The sequence below is a fragment of the Leucoraja erinacea genome, chromosome 14 (assembly GCF_028641065.1).
Source record: "Leucoraja erinacea ecotype New England chromosome 14, Leri_hhj_1, whole genome shotgun sequence".
Taxonomy (NCBI): domain Eukaryota; kingdom Metazoa; phylum Chordata; class Chondrichthyes; order Rajiformes; family Rajidae; genus Leucoraja; species Leucoraja erinaceus.
This window is the reverse complement of record NC_073390.1, coordinates 39119359-39139045: the sequence shown is the minus strand read 5'-3', so window position 1 is coordinate 39139045 and position 19687 is coordinate 39119359. Positions and strand designations below refer to the sequence as shown.

General features: G+C 46.6%; 1 protein-coding gene across 1 annotated transcript in view; it reads right to left on the bottom strand.

Annotated features, from left to right (window-relative positions):
• LOC129703609 (intestinal-type alkaline phosphatase 1-like) overlaps window positions 1–19297 on the bottom strand; it is a 29470-nt gene extending 10173 nt beyond the window's left edge. Inside the window, exons 1-6 of the mRNA XM_055646209.1 lie at window positions 19207–19297; window positions 9146–9262; window positions 4975–5090; window positions 3476–3650; window positions 2540–2709; window positions 40–174 (exon numbers count right to left, since the gene is read on the bottom strand). Coding sequence (XP_055502184.1) covers window positions 40–174; window positions 2540–2709; window positions 3476–3650; window positions 4975–5090; window positions 9146–9262; window positions 19207–19282 — 789 coding nt within the window. The 5' untranslated portion in view covers window positions 19283–19297. The remainder of the gene's footprint in view (window positions 1–39; window positions 175–2539; window positions 2710–3475; window positions 3651–4974; window positions 5091–9145; window positions 9263–19206) is intronic.
• Between the last annotated feature and the right edge of the window lie 390 nt (window positions 19298–19687).

Genomic DNA, 19687 nt, shown 5'->3' with positions numbered 1-19687 from the left:
ATCACAATATCACAAAAATATCACAATATCACAAAGTACCTTTCTGGCACTGAGCCACTCTTTAATCAAATTGCGCTTATCATTCCGTTCACCATTCTGAGATTTATTGTCTGGATATTCAGGGTCAGGGGTCCCTTTAGGAGTCATGTAGATCCTTCCTCCTCCAAGTATGACCTGGAAAAATAAATCCAGGAAACTAAATTGTATCCATTATAATTCCTCAGTAAATGTTTTTTTTCCTGTTATTCTGCAAGTTACAGGTTTTTCCCACAATTACAGGTTTAATATAGCTGTGATAGTTTAGTTTAGTTTATTGTCACATGTACAGTGAAAAGCTTTTGTTGCGTGCTAACCAGTCAGCGAAAAGACAAGACATGATTACAATCGAGCCATTCACAGTGTACAGACATGATAGGAGCCTAACGTTTAGTGCAAGGTAAAAAATGTTGCCGTCGGAGTGTGGGATGATTGTAGCGTGTGATTGCACACTAATAGTCGCCTGGGTTGGGCGCTGTCCTGGATACCTCCAAGTAACTTGTGTCTTTGGGTCATCTGTTCACTTCTCGGTAAGAAGGCCACAGGTGGAAGTCACTGAAATGATAATTTGTGTGAGTGCTTGGTCAGAGTGAAACTGAGGCCACATTTGCCTCGATTGTGAAACATATGTACAAAATATCCAGTGGTCATTATGCTACAAGAAGGATGTGAATAAAGTCAACAAGATGCTGGGAATGGAAGGCTTGAGTTATAAGGAGAGACTGGATAGGTTGAATCCTAATACCCTGGAGCAGAGAAGGCGGAGAGGTTTATTAAATCATGAGGGGCATAGACTGCATCGACAGTCATATTTCGAGGAATCTAAAATGTGAGGACATGGGTTTTAGGTGAGAGGCACTCTTTCACACTGAAGATAACAGATACTCAGACAGCTGGGGTTGAAGGTCACTGTCACTGGGCCAATTTTCTGGATCCTCATCCCCCATATTCCACCATTTATCTGCACACCCAGGATAACATACAGTGGAGAAATAGCCTGCCAAACACCAAGTCTTTGGGATGTAGGAGGGAAGCAGAGAATCAAGGGGAAACAAGGGGAGCCCAACACCGACAGAACCAATGGTCAGGATTCAACCCGGGCAGCTGGCACTGCAAGGCTGCTTCTCAATCAGTCATGTCAGAAGCATTTGAACACGTACGTGGATAGGAAAGGCTGAGAGGGATATAACCCTGGCGCATGCAAATGGGATGAGCATAGATGGGGCATCTTAGGTTTAGGTTTATCATTGTCTCAGTACTGAGCTATAGTGAAAACCTTTGTTTTACCTGCTATTGAAACAGATCAAATATACCACACATTCAGCAGTGCTGAACTTACCTCAATCTACCTCATTGGTGACCCTCGGACTATCTTTGATTGGTCTTTGCTGGCATTACCTTGCACTAAACGTTATTCCCTTATCATGTATCTGTACACTGTACACTGAAGGTAGTTGAAGCCAGTTCATTGGCTAAAGGGATCAGGGGGTATGGAGAGAAGGCAGGTACAGGATACTGAGTTGGATGATCAGCCATGATCGTATTGAATGGCGGTGCAGGCTCGAAGGGCCGAATGGGCTACTCCTGCACCTATTTTCTATGTTTCTATGTAAATGGCTCGATTGTAATCATGTATTGTCTTTCCGCTGTGACTGGACAGCACGCAACAAAAGCTTTTCAATGTACCCCGGTACACATGACAATAAACTAGACTGAAAAATAAATACTGTCAAGTCAAGCTCAAGTTCAAGTTCAGTGGATAGAGCGAAGGAGAAGATTCAAAGTGCAGAATATAGTTCTCATCATTGATCCCGAGGAGGCTGTCTGTGCTGCATCACTCTGTGGACATGAGAATGATTAATGGCAGAAGAATAGAAAATGTTAAAAAGGTGCAACAGACCAAGCAGCAACCATGGAGAGAGAAACAGTTAACATTTCCGATTAGTAATGTTTTCTCTACAGATACTGCCTGGCCTGTTGAATATTTCCTGCAGTCTCTGTTGCCATTTTGATCTCTGGCAGATGCAACATTTTCTGAGGTTAAACTGGAAAGGATGAAGCTGCAGGAGGTTGTGATGGGCAACAGTGGACAGAGGCAAGTCTGTAGTCTGACGGTTCACCCGTGGTTTTACAGGCTGCAGGGTTGCCGTTTCTCTGGGTCTGGGCGCTGTACACCATTAACATGGCTGTAGGCGACAGAGTGTGGCTGGCTCTCCTGTTGTTCCATTGGACAAGGTTGTGCCTCTTCTTGGTTGGGCAGTCACAGTGGCGCAGCGGTAGATTTGCCGCCTTACAGCGAATGCAGTGCCGGAGGCCCGGGTTCCATCCCGACCACGGGTGCTGTCTGTACGGAGTTTGTACGTTCTCCCCGTGACCTGCGTGGGTTTTCTCCGAGATCTTCTGTTTCTTCCCACATTCCAAGGACGTGCAGGTTTGTAGGTTAATCGGCTTGATAAAAATATTAAAATAGTTTGACTAACCGTTGAAAGCAAAGTAAACTTACGTCAATGTCAGTGTTGGTGATGAGCTGCACCGCAATGTCCTTGCAGTGACCAACGGCATCAGGTGGGAGATCGGCATCGCTGTACCAGCCTCTGTTCGCAACATGAGCGTAGGTTGCCGCCGGCGAGGCATGCTGTACCCGCGTGGTGGTCACCACCCCCACCGACTTCCCTGGGAAACAACATGCCAAGACTTGTCATCATGAATGAGCGGCAGTGGAGAGAGAACCGTGATGGTTCTTCCCACAAACCGGATCGAGGGACCACAAGTTGAGGAGAGCCACTGATACGATAGATACGAATGGTCCCATTGGGAAATAATAATCAACCGGGAGATCTTGCTGGGCCGACGCCCGACTGTTTCCCAGAATCACCCTCCCCCCACCTCACCCCGACCTTCCAGCAAACCTCTCCCAGCCAGGTGTGGAGCCAGATGTGCAGCCAGGTGTTGAGCGCCTTTGCTTGAACATTGCCCCCCTGAGTCCATCTGTTAGGATCCGTATAGGGGGTGGAGCTGGTTAGTGGGTGGGGTAGTTAGAGATGGGGGTGGGTCGTATTGAGGGGTGGGATGTATTGAGGGGGCGAATGGGGGGGGGGGGGGGTTAAGTGGAGGGTGAGTGGTGGATGGAAGAGTAATTTCTGGGTAGATTTCAACAGACATTTAGACATACTTTAAAGCTATTACATTTGAGGAAATATTTTAAAAATATTACATATTATAGACACTATAAACCATCAATAATGTGATGTTAATGGAGGGCATTTGGAGGGAGTATTGTGTGCTTGAATGTGTTCCTGTTGTGTTCTCTCCTGGGGCAATGACTGCAGCACTCACACTGCCCAGATGGAAATGTCAACATCAACTTTATGTTTCAGGTATGTTGGTATAATTTCTCCTCTAACGTTTTGTTTTCTGTAGCAACATAAAGAGCACACACCTGCGTCCTTTGCCCGTTTCAGCACCGACATGACTTCATTGCCGTCGGTGGAGTTGCAGTCATACCGTTTGGTCGCTGCACTGACTCCAATGGTTCCATAGTTTGCTTTGACTCCACACAGGTAAGCGGTGGCTGTTCCAGCACTGTCGGGGACCTGGTGATCCACATTGTACGTCTGCAACGCAACGCACACGTTTAGAGCATTGGAGATCGCTACTCGGCGGGAGGCATTGATGAGGATTTGCACTTGCACACGGAAGCTTTATTACACAGGCTGGGAGGTGGTGTGTGTTCCTCATGCTGGGGCTTTGCTGATGCCCCACTGTGTACTGCTGATATAGGGTTTGCTCACGGCATGGGAACAACACAACCTCTTTCTCACGTCAGTGAGGGCTGGGATCTGTTGCAGATTGCATTAGAAAATTATTGGCATTAAATAATCCGTCACAACCACTGCCCTGAAATTAGCCAGACTGTCAACTGAAAACTGGAAGCACACATTAATAAAAACACCTATGAAACCAAGCGGCGACCGTCAACCCATTTCCTGTTTCCACATGCCTAGTTTAGAGATACAGCAGGGAAACAGGCCCTTCAGCCCACCGAGTCCATGCCGACCATTGTTCACAATAGTTCTATGTTATCCCACCTTCTCATCCACTCCCTACACACATGGGGCAATTTACAGAGGTCCAATTAATCTACAAACCCGCACGTCTTTTGGGTGTGGGAGGAAACCGGGGCACCCGGAGGAAACCCATGTGGTCACGGGAAAAATGTGGAAACTCCACACAGACGGCACCTAAGGTTAGGATCGAACCTGTGTCTCTGACACTGTGAGCAGCAGCTCGACCCGCTGCTGCATCACTGTCGCACTGATGTACCTCACCGTGTGGTGCATTGCTTATTTCTGAAACTTAGACCAATCAATCATTGTTACCAGCATTCCAAAGCAAGTTCCTCAAACAGATTTGTTGAACCTATTGTAAAACTATTTATTATGTAAAGTTGAGATGCATATGTTTAGCGCAGACATTAACTGTCTCATGAAACACAGATTTGGCAACAGGTGCAGTTCAGAACGTGACTGATCCAACCTTGCTCCCCGTGCCACATTCCTGCCCATTTCTCACCGACCATGACCCCCCTCTCCACCCCACCCTCTGAGCACAGAGTTGAATATAATCAATAATTCAGCCCCTGTGGCTCTCTGTGGTAGAGATCTGCATAAAGAGTGGTCTGAAGAAGAGTCCCGACCTGAAACGTCACCTGTCCATGTTCTCCACAGATGCTGCCTGACCCGCTGAGGTACTCCAGCATTCTGTGAAACGTCAGTCACCTATCCATGTTCTCCACAGATGCTGCCTGACCCGCTGAGTTACTCCAGCAGTTTGTGTCTTTTTTCTTCATTGCATAAACATTTCCCCTTACATCTATTTTAAACAGATGGCCACCTAATATAATCTAACATTTCATAAGTAGGAACATTTATTCTTAACCTTGGAAAGACCGAGATGTGGGAAGGATTCCATGGTTAGGACAGTTTCTTCTCCAAGATGTCCTTGTAGCTGGCCTTTGAGTATCCGAGCAGCAGTCACTGTGGGGATTCCCATTCCTAACAGAAAGATATGGCCAAATGTTAATTGATTGATTAACAAATAAAAAGCTGATGGCAGCACTTCATAAGAACTTTTGACCAAGACAAATCATCACTGATAGTCACTTGATTTCATGTGCATTGATTTCATGTACTCTATCAGACTACGTCACAAACTACAGTGCAAAGGTGTTTATTACAACACCCACAAGAAATTGCCTTTATCTTCAATTAATTTATAGATTATAGACCAAATGGTTTCTATGAATGTGATTAACATCCAGGGCGTCACTGTCAGGGCGTTGCTGCCTTTCAGCGCCGGAGACCAGGGTTTGATCCCGACTATGGGTGCTGTCTGTACATAGTTTGTACGTTCTCCCCGTGACCGCATGGGTTTTCTTCGAGATCTTCAGCTTCCTTGCACACTCCAAAGACGTGCAGGTTTGTCGGTTATTGGGTTGGTGTAAATGTTAAAATTGTCCCAAGTGTAGGATGTTGTTAGTGTGCGGGGATCGCAGGTCAGTGCCACTCGATGGGCCTGTTCCCGCACTATCTCTACACTAAACCAAACAACTCATTTCAGTCACATCTAACTGATTCAAGTTTGGCAGCAGTGCACAGTGGAACATCTTCATTCTACAGGATAAAGACAGACTAGTTACCTGGAACTTTCCACAATAAAACAGCTCTAAGTTTCATCATTAATGTATTGAAATGCTGCAACCCTTCTGTGAAATGCTTTTGCAGAGCCTGTCGTATTGAGCAGCTGGTCCAGATGAAGCATGGATAAAATGAGGGGATTTATCCGAGCAGCAGCAGGCTATGATAGATAGATAGGTTCTTGATCATTACGGGTGTCAGAGGTTAGGGGGAGAAGGCAGGAGAATGGGGTTAGAAGGGAGAGATAGATCAGCCATGATTGAATGGCGTAGTAGACTTGATGGGCCGAATGGCCTATTTCTACTCCTCTCACATGACCTTATGACCTTTGCAGTCACCATTCCCAAATAATTAATGTAGCTCAGTTGATGGGGAATGTAAATGACCTGATACTGACCCCCCACCTTTACTGACCTTCTCCACTCTGCTCCTGTAGTTACAATATGATAAAATAAAACTTTATTCATCCCCGTAGGTCTGGCAACAGCCACAACACACAATATCCCTCAGTGGATGAATAACGTTTTATTGAATCATAAATGTCAAAGTGGTTCCACCCTAACATGACTCTAGTTAATAGAAATGTAAAATTGTGGTAAAATCGTTGATGTACAGGATATCAACTGATCGACAGTCTTTGTGGAAGTCCAGTATTGGAAGCCCATTTGGACAATAGACAATAGGTGCAGGAGTAGGCCATTTGGCCCTTCGAGCCAGCACCGCCATTCATAGAAACATAGAAAATAGGTGCAGGAGTAGGCCATTCGGCCCTTCAAGCCTGCACCGCCATTCAATATGATCATGGCTGATCATCCAACTCAGTATCCCGTACCTGCCTTCTCTCCATACCCCCTGATCCCCTTAGCCACAAGGGCCACATCTAACTCCCTCTAAAATATAGCCAATGAACTGGCCTCAACTACCTTCTGTGGCAGAGAATTCCAGAGATTCACCACTTTTTGTGTGAAAAATTCAATGTGATCATGGCTGATCATCCACAATCAGTACCCCGTTCCTGCCTTCTCCCCATATCCCTTGACTCCGCTATCTTTAAGAGCCCTATCTAACTCTCTCTTGAAAGTATCCAGAGAACCGGCCTCCATCGCCCTTTGAAGCAGAGAATTCCACAGACTCACAAAAACTTTATCCCCTAAAAGTTAGCATGCAACAAAAGCTTTTCACTGTACCTCGGTCCACGTGACAATAAACTAGACTGAACTGAACAACCCACCATTGCAACCCAGCTTCAATTTCTTTGAATAGAAGCCACAAGATGAAGATAATTTTGGTTGGTGTTCTCGAGCTCAAACACCCAACAGGGGAAAAAAGTTACGGGGGGGGGGGGGGGGGGGGGGGGGGGGGGGAAAGGGGGGGGGGGGGGGGTGGGGGGGGGGGGAGGGGGGGGGGGGGGTGGGTGGGGGGGGGGGGGGGGGGGGGGGGGGGGGGGGGGGGGGGGGGGGGGGGGGGGGGGGGGGGGGGGGGGGGGGGGGGGGAGGATGAAATAGGGCAAGTTAACCAGAAAGAGGATAGCAAGAGTTTTTTCAGCTATAAGAGGCAAAGAGGGGGGATGTTGGACTGCTGGAGAATGATGCAGGAGAAGTGATAATGGGGAATAAAGAAATGACAAAGGAGTTGAATAACTTTTTTGCATCAGTCTTCACAGTGGAAGACACCAACAACGTGCCTGAAATTCACGAGAGTCAGGGGGTGGAAGTTAGTGGAGTGGCTATTACTAGGGAGAAGGTGCTTGGGAAGCTGAAAGGGCTGAAGGTGGATAGGTCACCTGGGCCAGATGGACTGCACCCTAGGGTTCTGAAAGAGGAGTTTTTCATCAATATGTGAAGCTGGAAAAGTTAGGAACCAATGTGGTCGTTACACTCTTCGGATTTAGTGATGAAGTTCCAAGTAACAATTGGCACAAATTATTGAATCTCCAACTCTCCTCAAAGGATATTGACTCCTGTTTCCCTGAGTGGACAGTGTGTACACTCCTTGTCCATGTTCACCGGTGACTCAACAGCCCCCAGCACCATCAATGTGGCGCCACTGAAACTGAACGACAATGAGATGAAGGCACAAAGTCCTGGCTTCCTTGCAGGCTGTCACTGATATTCCTGACATCACCATTTCAATATTTCTATACGTTTCATATTAATTTTATTGAAATTAAAATTAATACAAATAATTAATATTTTTAAATATCACCTTCAAGCATCTTTAAATAATGAAAAATATTGAAAGAAACATAATTAATTAAACCAAATGTGAATCACCTCCTTTCAATGGTGACCCCACAATGGGCAGGTGCACCATAACGTCAGTGGACAGAGACTGGATAAGAGTCTGGGAATGGATTACATCTACACCCCACTGCCTCTGGAAAGTAGCCAACATTGTTACGGACACACAATCTGCTCAGCCCCTCTTTTCCCTTCCCGCATTGGGCAGATAATACAAAGCTTGAAAGCTCATACACCAGATTCAGGAACCGATTCCTCCCCACTCTTATCAGACGTTTCCTCTCATATACTGGAGTAAATTCCCTATATTCCAATCTACCTCATTGCCGTCCTTGCAGCTTTTTTTTTACTGCACTTTCTCTGCTGTTGTAACACTAGCTTTTGCACTCTGCTTATTTTCTCTCTTGCACTACCTGACGTAGTTATGTAAGGTATGATCTGCCTGGATAACACACGAAACTGTATGTCCGTACTCGTGACAATAATGAACTGATACCCAGACCAATACCAGACTATAGAGGGTTAGAGGGCGAAGGATGTTTCAGTGAACATTCAGGGTCTATTTTAATGGGGTCTGTCATTAAAATTGAATCATTCAATATTAGTTGGCAGATTATCCTAACAAGATGAACTCCGACTTCCACCTGCTGTCACTGTCTCCCATTCTAGTGTTCTGTATTAATTTACTCTGCATTGTTGTGCAGTGATCACTGCGTCACCTGCTCTGCTTCATTCTCTCGGCAGCTTCGTGGTCTATTCTTTAATTCGGTTCCAATATTTTTTATGAACTCAATTCTGCCAATCTGCCACACGCTATCTGGTGACTATTGGAAAATGTATATCCTTGCAGCCAAGATTACTCATAGATGCAACATGCTGGAGTAACTCAGCTGGACAGGCAGCATCTCTGGAGAGGACGAGGTCTTTCCCTTAAATGTCACCCATTCCTTCTATCCAGAGATGCTGCCTGTCCCACTGAGTTACTCCAGCATTTTGTGCCCATCTTCGGTGTAAACAAGCATCTGTTGTTCCTTCCGACATATTATTCATCGTGTGTTGGTTTAGTTATCACAGTGTGGGTGAGAGGTTGTGGGGAGTGATGAGGGGAAGCATCAGGAATATCTGTGGATACATGTGGTCCTTGCACAATAGGACTTGCTTAGCCAAACTCACCATCTCCCAGAAACAGGATAACATTCTTAGCTCGGTGAGTCAGTGGCTTCAGTTCCAACGCTGCCTTCAATGTCCGTTTGGCATTGTCATTCCAGAACGCTGGCGAATTTTCTGCTGCTGTAGTATTAAACAAAATTTTCAAATTTCCCTTTTAACATAATGAAACAATAGAAATAGTGCACTGCTTGTCAATGACCTCATTTTCCACGCTCCCCTATACTTGCTGGATTTTCAAGCTTGTTTGGTGAAACAAAGGCAGGTATTGTTATTGTTTCAGCTCCATTTACCAAGTTGTCAGTGATCGCCATGCACTATAGCTGTTACTCAGCAATTATTGCCCCTTCAGACTTCCCCTGACACTGTGAGAGTGAGCAGTCCTCCACCCCACAGCCGTGCACTGGTGAAGAAGCAGTGATGTTGTGAGCAGGGAGATCTATGATGCAGACCACCAACTAGGGGGATTGGAAACACAAGAGACACTTATTATGGCCGTTCCAGGTACAGAAATTCTCCCGCACAAATTCACAGATCACTACCAAAGATATTGAGAAACTGAATAAAGATCACTCACAGAATTTACATGAAAAAAGTAAATAAGAGCATGTTGTAGGAAGCAACTGCAGGTGCTGGATTAAACCGAAGATAGACACAAAATGCTGGAGTAACTCGGTGGGTTAGGCAGCATCTCTGGAGAGAAGGAATGGGTGCCGTTTTGGGTCGAGACCTTTCTTCAGACTCTGAAGGTCTCGACCAAAAATGGCCATTATCTGATGAGTTGAGAGTGGAATTGAATGCTGGGTAAGATCACCTTGGACAACCCTGCTCTGACATCATGACATTGGGCAGCGGCTGAAATGCTGTTGGCCAATGACCCCGACAACCCCATGGGGCTAGAGGTCAAATGGTGCAGCCGCCTTGACAAGGCTCTGCGGTGGTGACCGACAGTTGCCTCACCCCCCTCCCTCTCATCCTCTCTCTCCCCTCCCTCTCACCACCTCTCTCTCCTCCTCTCACCCCACTCTAGCCTCCTCTCACCCCCTCTCTACTCCCTCATCCTCTGTCGCCCCCCTCACCACCCTATCTCCCTCCTCTCACCCCCCTCTCTCCTCCTCTCACCCCCCTCTCTCCTCCCTCACCCCCGTCTCTTCTCCCACTCACCCTCACTCTCTCCCCCCTCACCCCTCTCACCCCTCTCTCTCGCCTCTCCTCCCCCTCCCCATCATCCCCTCTCTCCCCCTCACCCCCTCTCTCCCCCAAACCCCCTCTCCCTTCTCTTTCCCTCCCTCTTCCCTTTTCTCCCCCCCACCTCACCCCCCTCTCCCCTCTCTTTCCTCCCTCTTCCCTTTTCTCCCCCTCTCTCCCCCCTCTTTCCCTCCCTCACCCCCTCTTCCCTCCTCTATCCGCCTCTCCGTGAGGCAGCGCTGGCAGCGACAGCCCACCAGTGTTGGTAGAAGACAAACGGGAGGGTGATGGGTTTGGGAGAAAGTGCCTCTTGATGACGCTGCTGATGATGCGTTCATGACTGGGGGATTAGTTTGATTGGATATGTCCAGCATTTGTGGGCAAGAAATCATCTTCCCGTGATGTGGGATAGATGCTGGAAGAGGAAGGGTGGGCCTGGAGACACGGAACTGTAGTGTTGAAGTTGCTGTGCTGCATTGTTGCAGCTGTGGTAGTGACGGAGATTGCACTGCAGAGGGCGCAGTGACATGCAGTATGCTCAACACTATTTAGTTTACTTTAGAGATACAGGCGGATACAGGCCCTTCACCAGGGCTGCCAACATTGGGTGAGAGTTGGGAGTGAGAAATTTGCGAGAGACCAAGCCCGAGGGAGCATCGCGAGGAGGGGGGGGGGGGGGGGTGTGGGGAGGCAGGGGGGGGGGGGGGGAGGGGGGGGGGGAGGGGGGGGGGGGGGGGGGGGGAGGAGGGGGGGGGGGGGGGTGGCAGGAGGGAGGGGGGGGGAGTAGAAGGAGGGTGCCCCCCCCTCCCATTGGTACGGAACATTTGCATTTTTCAGCTTGAAATTGTGCAACATGGTGCATACTGTAGCGAGCCTTATAACTTACACTTGAATGCAATATATATGCTTTAAATTGGATTGGAGCATTTTTGAAAGGGGGGAGGCTGTGCGATCACTGATCACTGGCCTTGGGGGTACCCGGTGAGGGAGTGGAGCAACCGAGTGGGGAGAGGGTGTGGAAGAAGGGTAGGAACTTTTTGAAATTTTATGTATTAAAATCATGTTTTAGTGCACTGTAGAAGTATGATTTCAATGTTTTTTTGTATGAAGTATTTTTAAGAGGTAACTTTTTAAGGGGTAACTTTATCCACACAAAGGGTGATGGGTGTATGGAACAAGCTGCCAGAGGAGGTAGTTGAGGCAGGGACCGTCCCAACCTTTAAGAAAAAGTTAGACTGATACATGGATAGGACAGGTTTGGAGGTATGGACCAAAAGCAGGTAGCGTAGCTGGGACATGTTGGCGGGTGTGGGCAAGTTGCGCCGAAGGGCCTGTTTTCACACTGTATCACTCTATGACAACATTATACCTCCACCATGCATGAATGATTCAAAATCAAGTGATCGGGTTTTATTGCCATATACTCAAGCATAGACACATAGAAAATAGGTGCAGGAATAGGCCATCGGCCCTTCGAGCCAGCACTGCCATTCAATATGATCATGGCTATTCATCTAATCAGTACCTCTTTCCTGTTTTTTCCCCATATCCCTTGATGTTGTTAGCCCCAAGAACTAAATGTAACTCTCTCTTGAAAACATCCAGTGAATTGGCCTGCAATGCCTTCTGTGGCAGAGAATTCTACAGATTCACAACTCTCTACGTGAAGAAAGTTTGTCCTCATCTCAGTCCTAACTGGCCCCTCCTTTATTCTTAAACTGTGACCGCTGGTTCTGAACTTCCTTAACATCGGGAACATTTTTCCTGCAGTTACATTAAGTGAAAATCTAGCAGGCAAGCAGGATGCTTTCTCCAACCACCCCCATTTGAAGTCCACTATCTTCCACTGTTTCTACCCAGTGCTTGGTACTTACTTCCAGCAGCCGCTGGTTGTCCTCCGGGATGCACCGAGCCGCAGCCTGATCCATGCCGATCACTTGGACAAATTCGACACAAAGACTCTCTCTCTCTCCCCCCCCCCCCCCTCTCTTCCGCTCTCTCTCCTCTCACCCCCCCTCTCTCTCTCTCTCTTTCTTTCTCTCTCCTCTCTCTCTCTCTCTCCTCTCTCTCTGTCTCTCTCTCCTCTCTCACCTCCTCTCTCTCCTCTGTCTCTCCCTCTCACTCTCTCTCTCTCTCTCTCTCTCTCCTCTCTCTCCTCCCTCTCTCTCCCCCTCTCTATCTCCCCCTCTCTCTCTCTCCTCTCTCTCTCTCCCACCTTACTCTTCCCCCTCTCTCTCTCTCCTCTCTCTCTCTCCCCCTCTCCCTCTCTCTCCCCTAACTCTCTCCCCCATCTCTCTCTCCCCCTTTCTTCTCTCTCTCCCCCTCACACTCCCTCTCTCTCCCTCCTCTCCCCTCTCTCCTTCCCTCTCCACACACTCTCCCCTCTCTCCCCCCCCTCGCTCCCTCCTCCCCTCCTCAACCTCTTTCTCCCTCCTACCTCACTCTTCTCCTTGCCCTCTCTCCCCTCTCTTTCTCCTCTGTATCTATCTCTTTTTCCTTTGCTCCCCCCCCTCTCTCTCTTTCCCCCTTCTCTCATTTCCCCCCTCTCTTTTAGAAACATAGACTCTTAGAAATTAGGTGCAGGAGTAGGCCATTCGGCCCTCGAGCCCTCCGCCATTCAATTTGATCCTGGCTGATCATCCAACTCATATCCCGTACCTGCCTTCTCTCCATACCCCCTGATCCCCTTAGCCACAAGGGCCACATCTAACTCCTTCTTAATATAGCCAATGAACTGGCCTCGTTACCACCCTCTCTCTTTTTACCTTCTCTCTCCCATCTCTCCTACCCTCTCCACCCCCTCTCTCTCCCCTCTTTCTTCGCGGCAGCGGCGCGAAGCTTCCGACGCCTCCGAAGCCCGGGACATGATCACAGCATTTCTCACCATTGAGCGTGAGAAATTTCTGATGAGCGTGAGGGCGTGAGAGTTTGCTTGAGGGCGTGAGTCTCACGCTCAAAGCGTGAGAGTTGGCAGCCCTGCCTTCACCCACTGAGTGCACTGAGACCAGCGATCACACTAACACTATCCTACACACACCAGGGACAATTTACATTTATACTAAGCCAATTAACCTACAAATCTGCAGGCCTTTGGAGTGTGGGAGGAAACCGGAGCTCCCGGAGAAAACCCACACAGTTCACGGGGAGAAGGTACAAACTCCGTACAGACAGCACCCGTAGTCGGGATGGAACACGGGTCACTGGCGCTGTGAGGCAGCAACTCTACCGCCACCGTGCCGCCCAGTGAAAGTGCTCAAACAGCATCAACAATCTTTACCAACTATCGCCCTGGAGTCACTAAGAACCCTCTTACTCACACCACCACCTATTTGTTTTACTTCCTGTTAAATTAACGGCATCTCCGGCTCATTAAAACAGGAGCCGAGAGAAGTTACGATTATTGATTTATGCTGAATCTTTCTCATGCACTGTGAGCATGTGAAACACAGCAGATTAGTACAATACTGTTTAAGAAAGAACTGCAGATGCTGAAAAAATCAAAGTTAGACAAAAATGCTGGAGAAACTCAGCGGCTGAGGCAGCATCTATGGAGCGAAGGAATAGGTAACGTTTCTGGTCGAGACCCTTCTTCAGACTGATGTGGGGGGCGGGAAGAAGAAAGGAAGAGGCGGAGACAATGAGCTGTGGGAGAGCTGGGAAGGGGAGGGGAAAGAGGGAGAAAGCAGGGACTACCTGAAATTGGAGATGACAATGATCATACCACTGGGGTGTAAACGACACTAGTATAATGTAACGATACCAACCACTGCTCGGTAATCTTCAGATTTTCAGTGAGAATCGATGAGAAAGGTTCCGGTAAGACTCCAGGTTGTGCTGGATTAGTGGCATATGGTCCAGTCTGGGGAGGGGTGTATGGATCTGGTGTGTGAGTGGGTTCTTCCAATGGAACGACATGAAAGCACACGTGCGTTAAATTATTGTGTCCATCAGAGGCTGTCCATTCCACATCACCCACGAAGAGTTCAGATCATGTTGCTCACTGGTGCTGGCTCGAAGGGCCGAATGGCCTACTCCTGCACCTATTGTCTATTGAAACACATTCCTAAATCTAAAAATAAAAATTATCTTTTCTTAAAAGATTTCAACTTTGAGTCAAATGAGATACTCCTATTTATTCCCATTTACTAATTTGTTCTTGTTAGGTTTTACTAAAGTATATAAAAAACCCAATCCTTCTCTCCAGAGATGCTGCCTGACCCACTGAGTTGCTCCAGCATTTTGCATCTATCTTCTGTATAAACTATCAATTAGTTTCAAGGGCCCAGAATTTCAGCGTCTCAACTACATCCCCATCAAATGCTTACAAATAATCTGTGTAATCCGGTAAAATGGTTATTTCTTGATCAATCTGTCCTAATTTAATATATTCCCAGTATGAAGTTCTACCATCACAGCCAAAAGCAGCAGAAACTTTTCCAACCCATTACCATCTGTGGGTGCTGGCTGGTCAGCAGTGGTCTTCCTGCAGATTGTAATGGCAGAGAATGCCACTCCCACAACTCACACAGGGCTAAATCCATGCGGGTTCTTCATTCAAAGTGAACCAAACAATAGCTCATGCATTCCCTTATAAAAAAGGAACACAATTTCACTCCCAGCAGAGTGGTGCGAATGAGAAATACTGGACCCATGATCCAGAGAAGAATGGATGGCCCTTGGCAAAGACCCAACATCCACCCAATGTTTACCTGGAGCAAGTTGCTGTTCCTTTAGTATTGGGTGTCAGAGACAACAAATCTGATGCTTGGATCTGTGCATTCACAACCCTCATAAACCAACATCAACACCAAAGGATATTAGACAAAAAATGCTGGAGTATCTCAGTGGGACAGGCAGCATCTCTGGAGAGAAGGAATGGGTGACATCAAAACATCACCCATTCCTTCTCTCCAGGGTTGCTGCCTGTCCCGCTGAGTTACTCCAGCATTCTGTGTCTATCTTTGGTTTAAGCCGGCATCTGCAGTTCCTTCCTACACCAAAGGATATTATATCATTCTCATAGCATGGTGAAGGGAATCAAGATGCTGGCTTCAGTGTTCAATCACACTGCACTATTTATTTCAGTTCTACAACATTGATAACGTGACTTTCACGGTACAATCCTGTACAGGAACAGGCCCTTCTGCCCACCATGTCGGTGCTGACCCTATCTCTCAGTTCCTTACCTATTGAAATGCCTGTCTACATGCTTCTTAAACACCACTATCATAACTGCTTTCAGCACCAGCCTTGGCAGCACGTTCCAGGCACCCGCCACACCCACACAAAGCTTGCCCCGCGCATCCCCTTTAAACTCTTCACCTTAAAGCTGCACCCTCTAGTCTGACCTGTCTCTAGTCTATTTCTGCCCTGGGAAACAGACTGAATATCGACCCTACCTATAATTTTATATACTTCTGTTAGGTCTTCCCTCATCCTCTGGCGTTCCAGAGAAAACAATTCAAATTGGTCCAAGCTCTTTATCTGCTAGAGTGAGATGTGGTGATCCATTCCCCGTCACTATAGGTTTGATCACACGTGTCCGTACAACGTGCGTGTGGATATAACGTCAATGCCAGATGCTGATCGAATGGCCTCCCACCATGAGAAAGACTGACATTGTCCAGGGGGTCACTCTTGTGAGTCATTCCAGGAAAACTATGCTTGCCCTGTGCAAAGCCAGACCCCAACAAGTCCCAAACGTACCTGATATATTTTAGTCCCAATAATATACACCCCGTCCCCAGCCACTACTCACCAATCTCACCTCTTGTCCTCAAAGCAGCCTCATAGAAACATAGAAAATAGGTGAAGGAGGAGGCCTTTCGGTCCTTCGAGCCTGCACCGCCATTCAATACGATCATGGCTCATGCTATGTTCCCTGATCCTGAATGCCAACCTTACCAACTAATCCCAGGGGCCAGGGAATGCTTGAACAGTTGGATCACTCTCCACCTCATGGAAGTGGCCTGAGTCCTGGTTCCTCAGCCTCCTGCAATGATGTAGCGAGAACTACCCACTGCTGATGATGCATTGGGCCACAGCGGAGATGGTTGGTGATGAGCACTAACATCAATGGTGGGTAAATAACTGGAGGGATTTTGCGGCACAGGATCAATATACATTTGGAAAGGCAAGGGGGGGATAGTCAGTGTGGGTCTGCATGTGCAAAACGTGTCTGACAATGTGATTGAGTTGTTTGAAGAGATAACCATGAAGGTTGATGAGGCCACACGTATTGGCAGGCATTTGACAAGGCAATGTGTGGCAGGCTGTCGAGAATGTTGGATCACATTGGATCTAGAGTGGGCTAGTCAACTGAGTACAAAGTACGTTAGAGCTAAGAGACAGAGGGTGATGTCAAATATTGTTTTTCAGACATGAGGCATCTAACAAGTGGTGTGCCACAGGGATTGGTGTTGTATGTCATTTATGGAGCAGCTGGGCTTGTACACTCCAGAGTTTAGAAGGATGAGAAGGGTTCTCATTTAAACATATAAGATTGTTAAGGGTTTGGACATGCTAGAGGCAGGAAATATGTTCCCGATGTAGGGGGAGTCCAGAACCAGGGGCCACAGTTTAAGAATAAGGAGTAAGCCATTTAGAATGGAGACGAGGAAACACTTTTTCTCACAGGGAGTGGTGAGTCTGTGGAATTCTCTGCCTCAGATGGCGGTGGAGGCGGGTTCTCTGGATGCTTTCAAGAGAGAGCTAGATAGGGCTCTTAAAAATAGCGGAGTCAGGGGATATGGGGAGAAGGCAGGAACAGGGTACTGATTGGGGATGATCAGCCATGATCACATTGAATGGTGGTGCTGGCTCGAAGGGCCGAATGGCCTACTCCTGCACCTATTGTCTATTGTCTATTATATTAACCATTTGGATACAAATGTACGTGCCATGGTTAGTGAGTTTGCAGATGACACTAAATTTGTTGTTGTAGTGGACAGTGAAGAAGGTTATCCAAGATTACAACAGATCTTGATCAACTGGAGCCAATGATATGTTGCTGTTTAATTCAGATAAATGTGATGTATGGCATTGTGGTAAGATAGGCCAGGGCAGGACTTACACAGTGAATGGCCCTGAGCAGTGTTGTAGAACGGGGATCTAGGGGTGAAGATACAGAATTTACTAAAAATATTAACATAGGAAGATGGGTGGAGAAGCAGGCATTTGGTAAAGCATGCCTTCATCAGAGGTCGTATCGAGTATAGAAATTGGGATACCATGTTAAAGCAGTAGGCGTTGGCCAGGACACGTTTTGAGTGTACAGATCTGGTCACACTGCGAAAGAAAGGATGTCATCAGACAGGAAAGGGTGGGAGGATGTTGCCTAGACTGGAGGGTTTGAATTGTAGGAAGAGGCTGCGTGTTTATTCCTTGCAGTTCATTTGAGTTGAGTTTATTGTCACGTGTACCGAGGTACAGTGAAAAGCTTTTGTTGCGTGCTAACCAGTCAGCAGTTAGAGGCTGTGGAATGACCTTAAAGAGGTTCATAAAAGAGGTTCACGAGGCATTGAAAAGGTTACTAGCCAAAATACTTTTCCCCAGAGTAGGGAGATCTAAAATAAGAAGGTATAAATTTACGGGGAAAAGGAGAATGATTTAAAAAGGAACTGAGAGTGGTGTGAGAAATGAACTACCAGAGGAAGTGGTAGAAGCAAGTACAATCATGACATTAGGACAGGTATATCGATAGGAATGATTGAAGAAATATAGATCAGGCTGAAGGGCCTGTTTCCTGTAGTACCTGTATAGCTCTATGGGTCTATGAATCTCATTGCACTGAACATTATAACTTCTAGGCCAGTGTTGGAAAATTATGATTCTAAACACAAAAGATCATTTGGGTCTGATACACTGACAAGACTTCTAATATTACATGAAATTTGTAATTTAATTAAAAATGAATGTGGAACTCAAAGATGGAAAATGAAGTGAGTTGGGATCTGGCTGGTGTCTGACATCGGACTAGGAAAGCTCAGTTTACATGTGTGACTAATGCTGGTGGCTCTGAGGACAATGTGGAGAATTACCACACCACTGCTCACCAAACAGTTCTTGTAGAATTAACTATATCACTTTAACTGAAGCACAAGACATTCTCCACGATCTAGCATTGAAATGTTCTGTGTTCTACATAGACCATGCAAGTTGGAGAGAGTTAAGTCAAAATACATTTGACATTCAATTGATGTTGAGCCGATTTTGGATTTAGAACCTAGCTTTAGCGTCATGTACACAATGGAAACTATTTATCATCGTTCACAACTTATAGTAGAATTAGGCCATTCGGCCCATCGAGCCTACTACGCCATTCAATCATGGCTGATCTATCTCTCCCTCCTAACCCCATTCTCCTGCCTTCTCCCCATAACCCTTGACACCCATTCTAATGAAGAATTTGTCTAACTCAGCCTTAAAAATAGCCACTGGCTTGGTCTCCACAGCCCTCTGTGGCAATGAGTTCCACAGATGAACTACCCTCTGACTAAAAAAATTCCTCCCCACCCCCTTTCTAAAAGATCGCCCCTTAATTCTGAATGGTTGGCATTTGCTTGCAGCACAGACTGGCACTCAGACCAGTTTCAGATCCTCTCTCACACACCCATGAGGAACAGCAGTTTGACTGGCCTGAGAGTTTCATATAAACATTGAACTTTGAAAATGCTAATATATTCATGCAAGTCAATGTTGGACCTTGCAGAGCTGAGATGAATACAGCCTCCTTACTGTTGCCTGGTGTGATTGCAATTTTACAACAGGCAGAATCGAACAAGTTAAAACATAATGAAACTGTACAGATTTATCATAAATGGAATGAATCGCGTGAAGCAAGAAACACAGAAAACTGCTTGAAGATGACTTTGTTTTACCTGGGATAATAGGATTGGCGACGCTCGCTGTAACAGATAATAGTGCAATGCTGACGAGAAGGCTGAGATACCTCATCTTGCTGCAACAATATACTCTCTCCTTTTCAAGCATGTATTTATGTACTTGCCCGTTTTCAAAATGCTTGACTTTGGACTTAACTTTGTACCAAGGAAAAGATTCTGGAGAGGGCCGGCTTAGGAGGTGATGGGTCCAATTGGGAACAATTTTGGTGAGTCCCAGGGACCCAGCCAAGGTCTGTAGAATCATATAAATACAAATAAAGTCTATTATAGACTTTATATCTCTATGGTAGAAGAAAGTAATCAAAATGTGTGTTTAAAACGTACCTGCTAGTTAATGGACCAAACAGGTCTAAGCTACATTTGAATATAACATTGCATACATGTACCTACAAGTAACAAACAAAATGTGTAGATCACCTCTGAAAAGTACATAGTTACAACACCTCTTGTTTTAGTG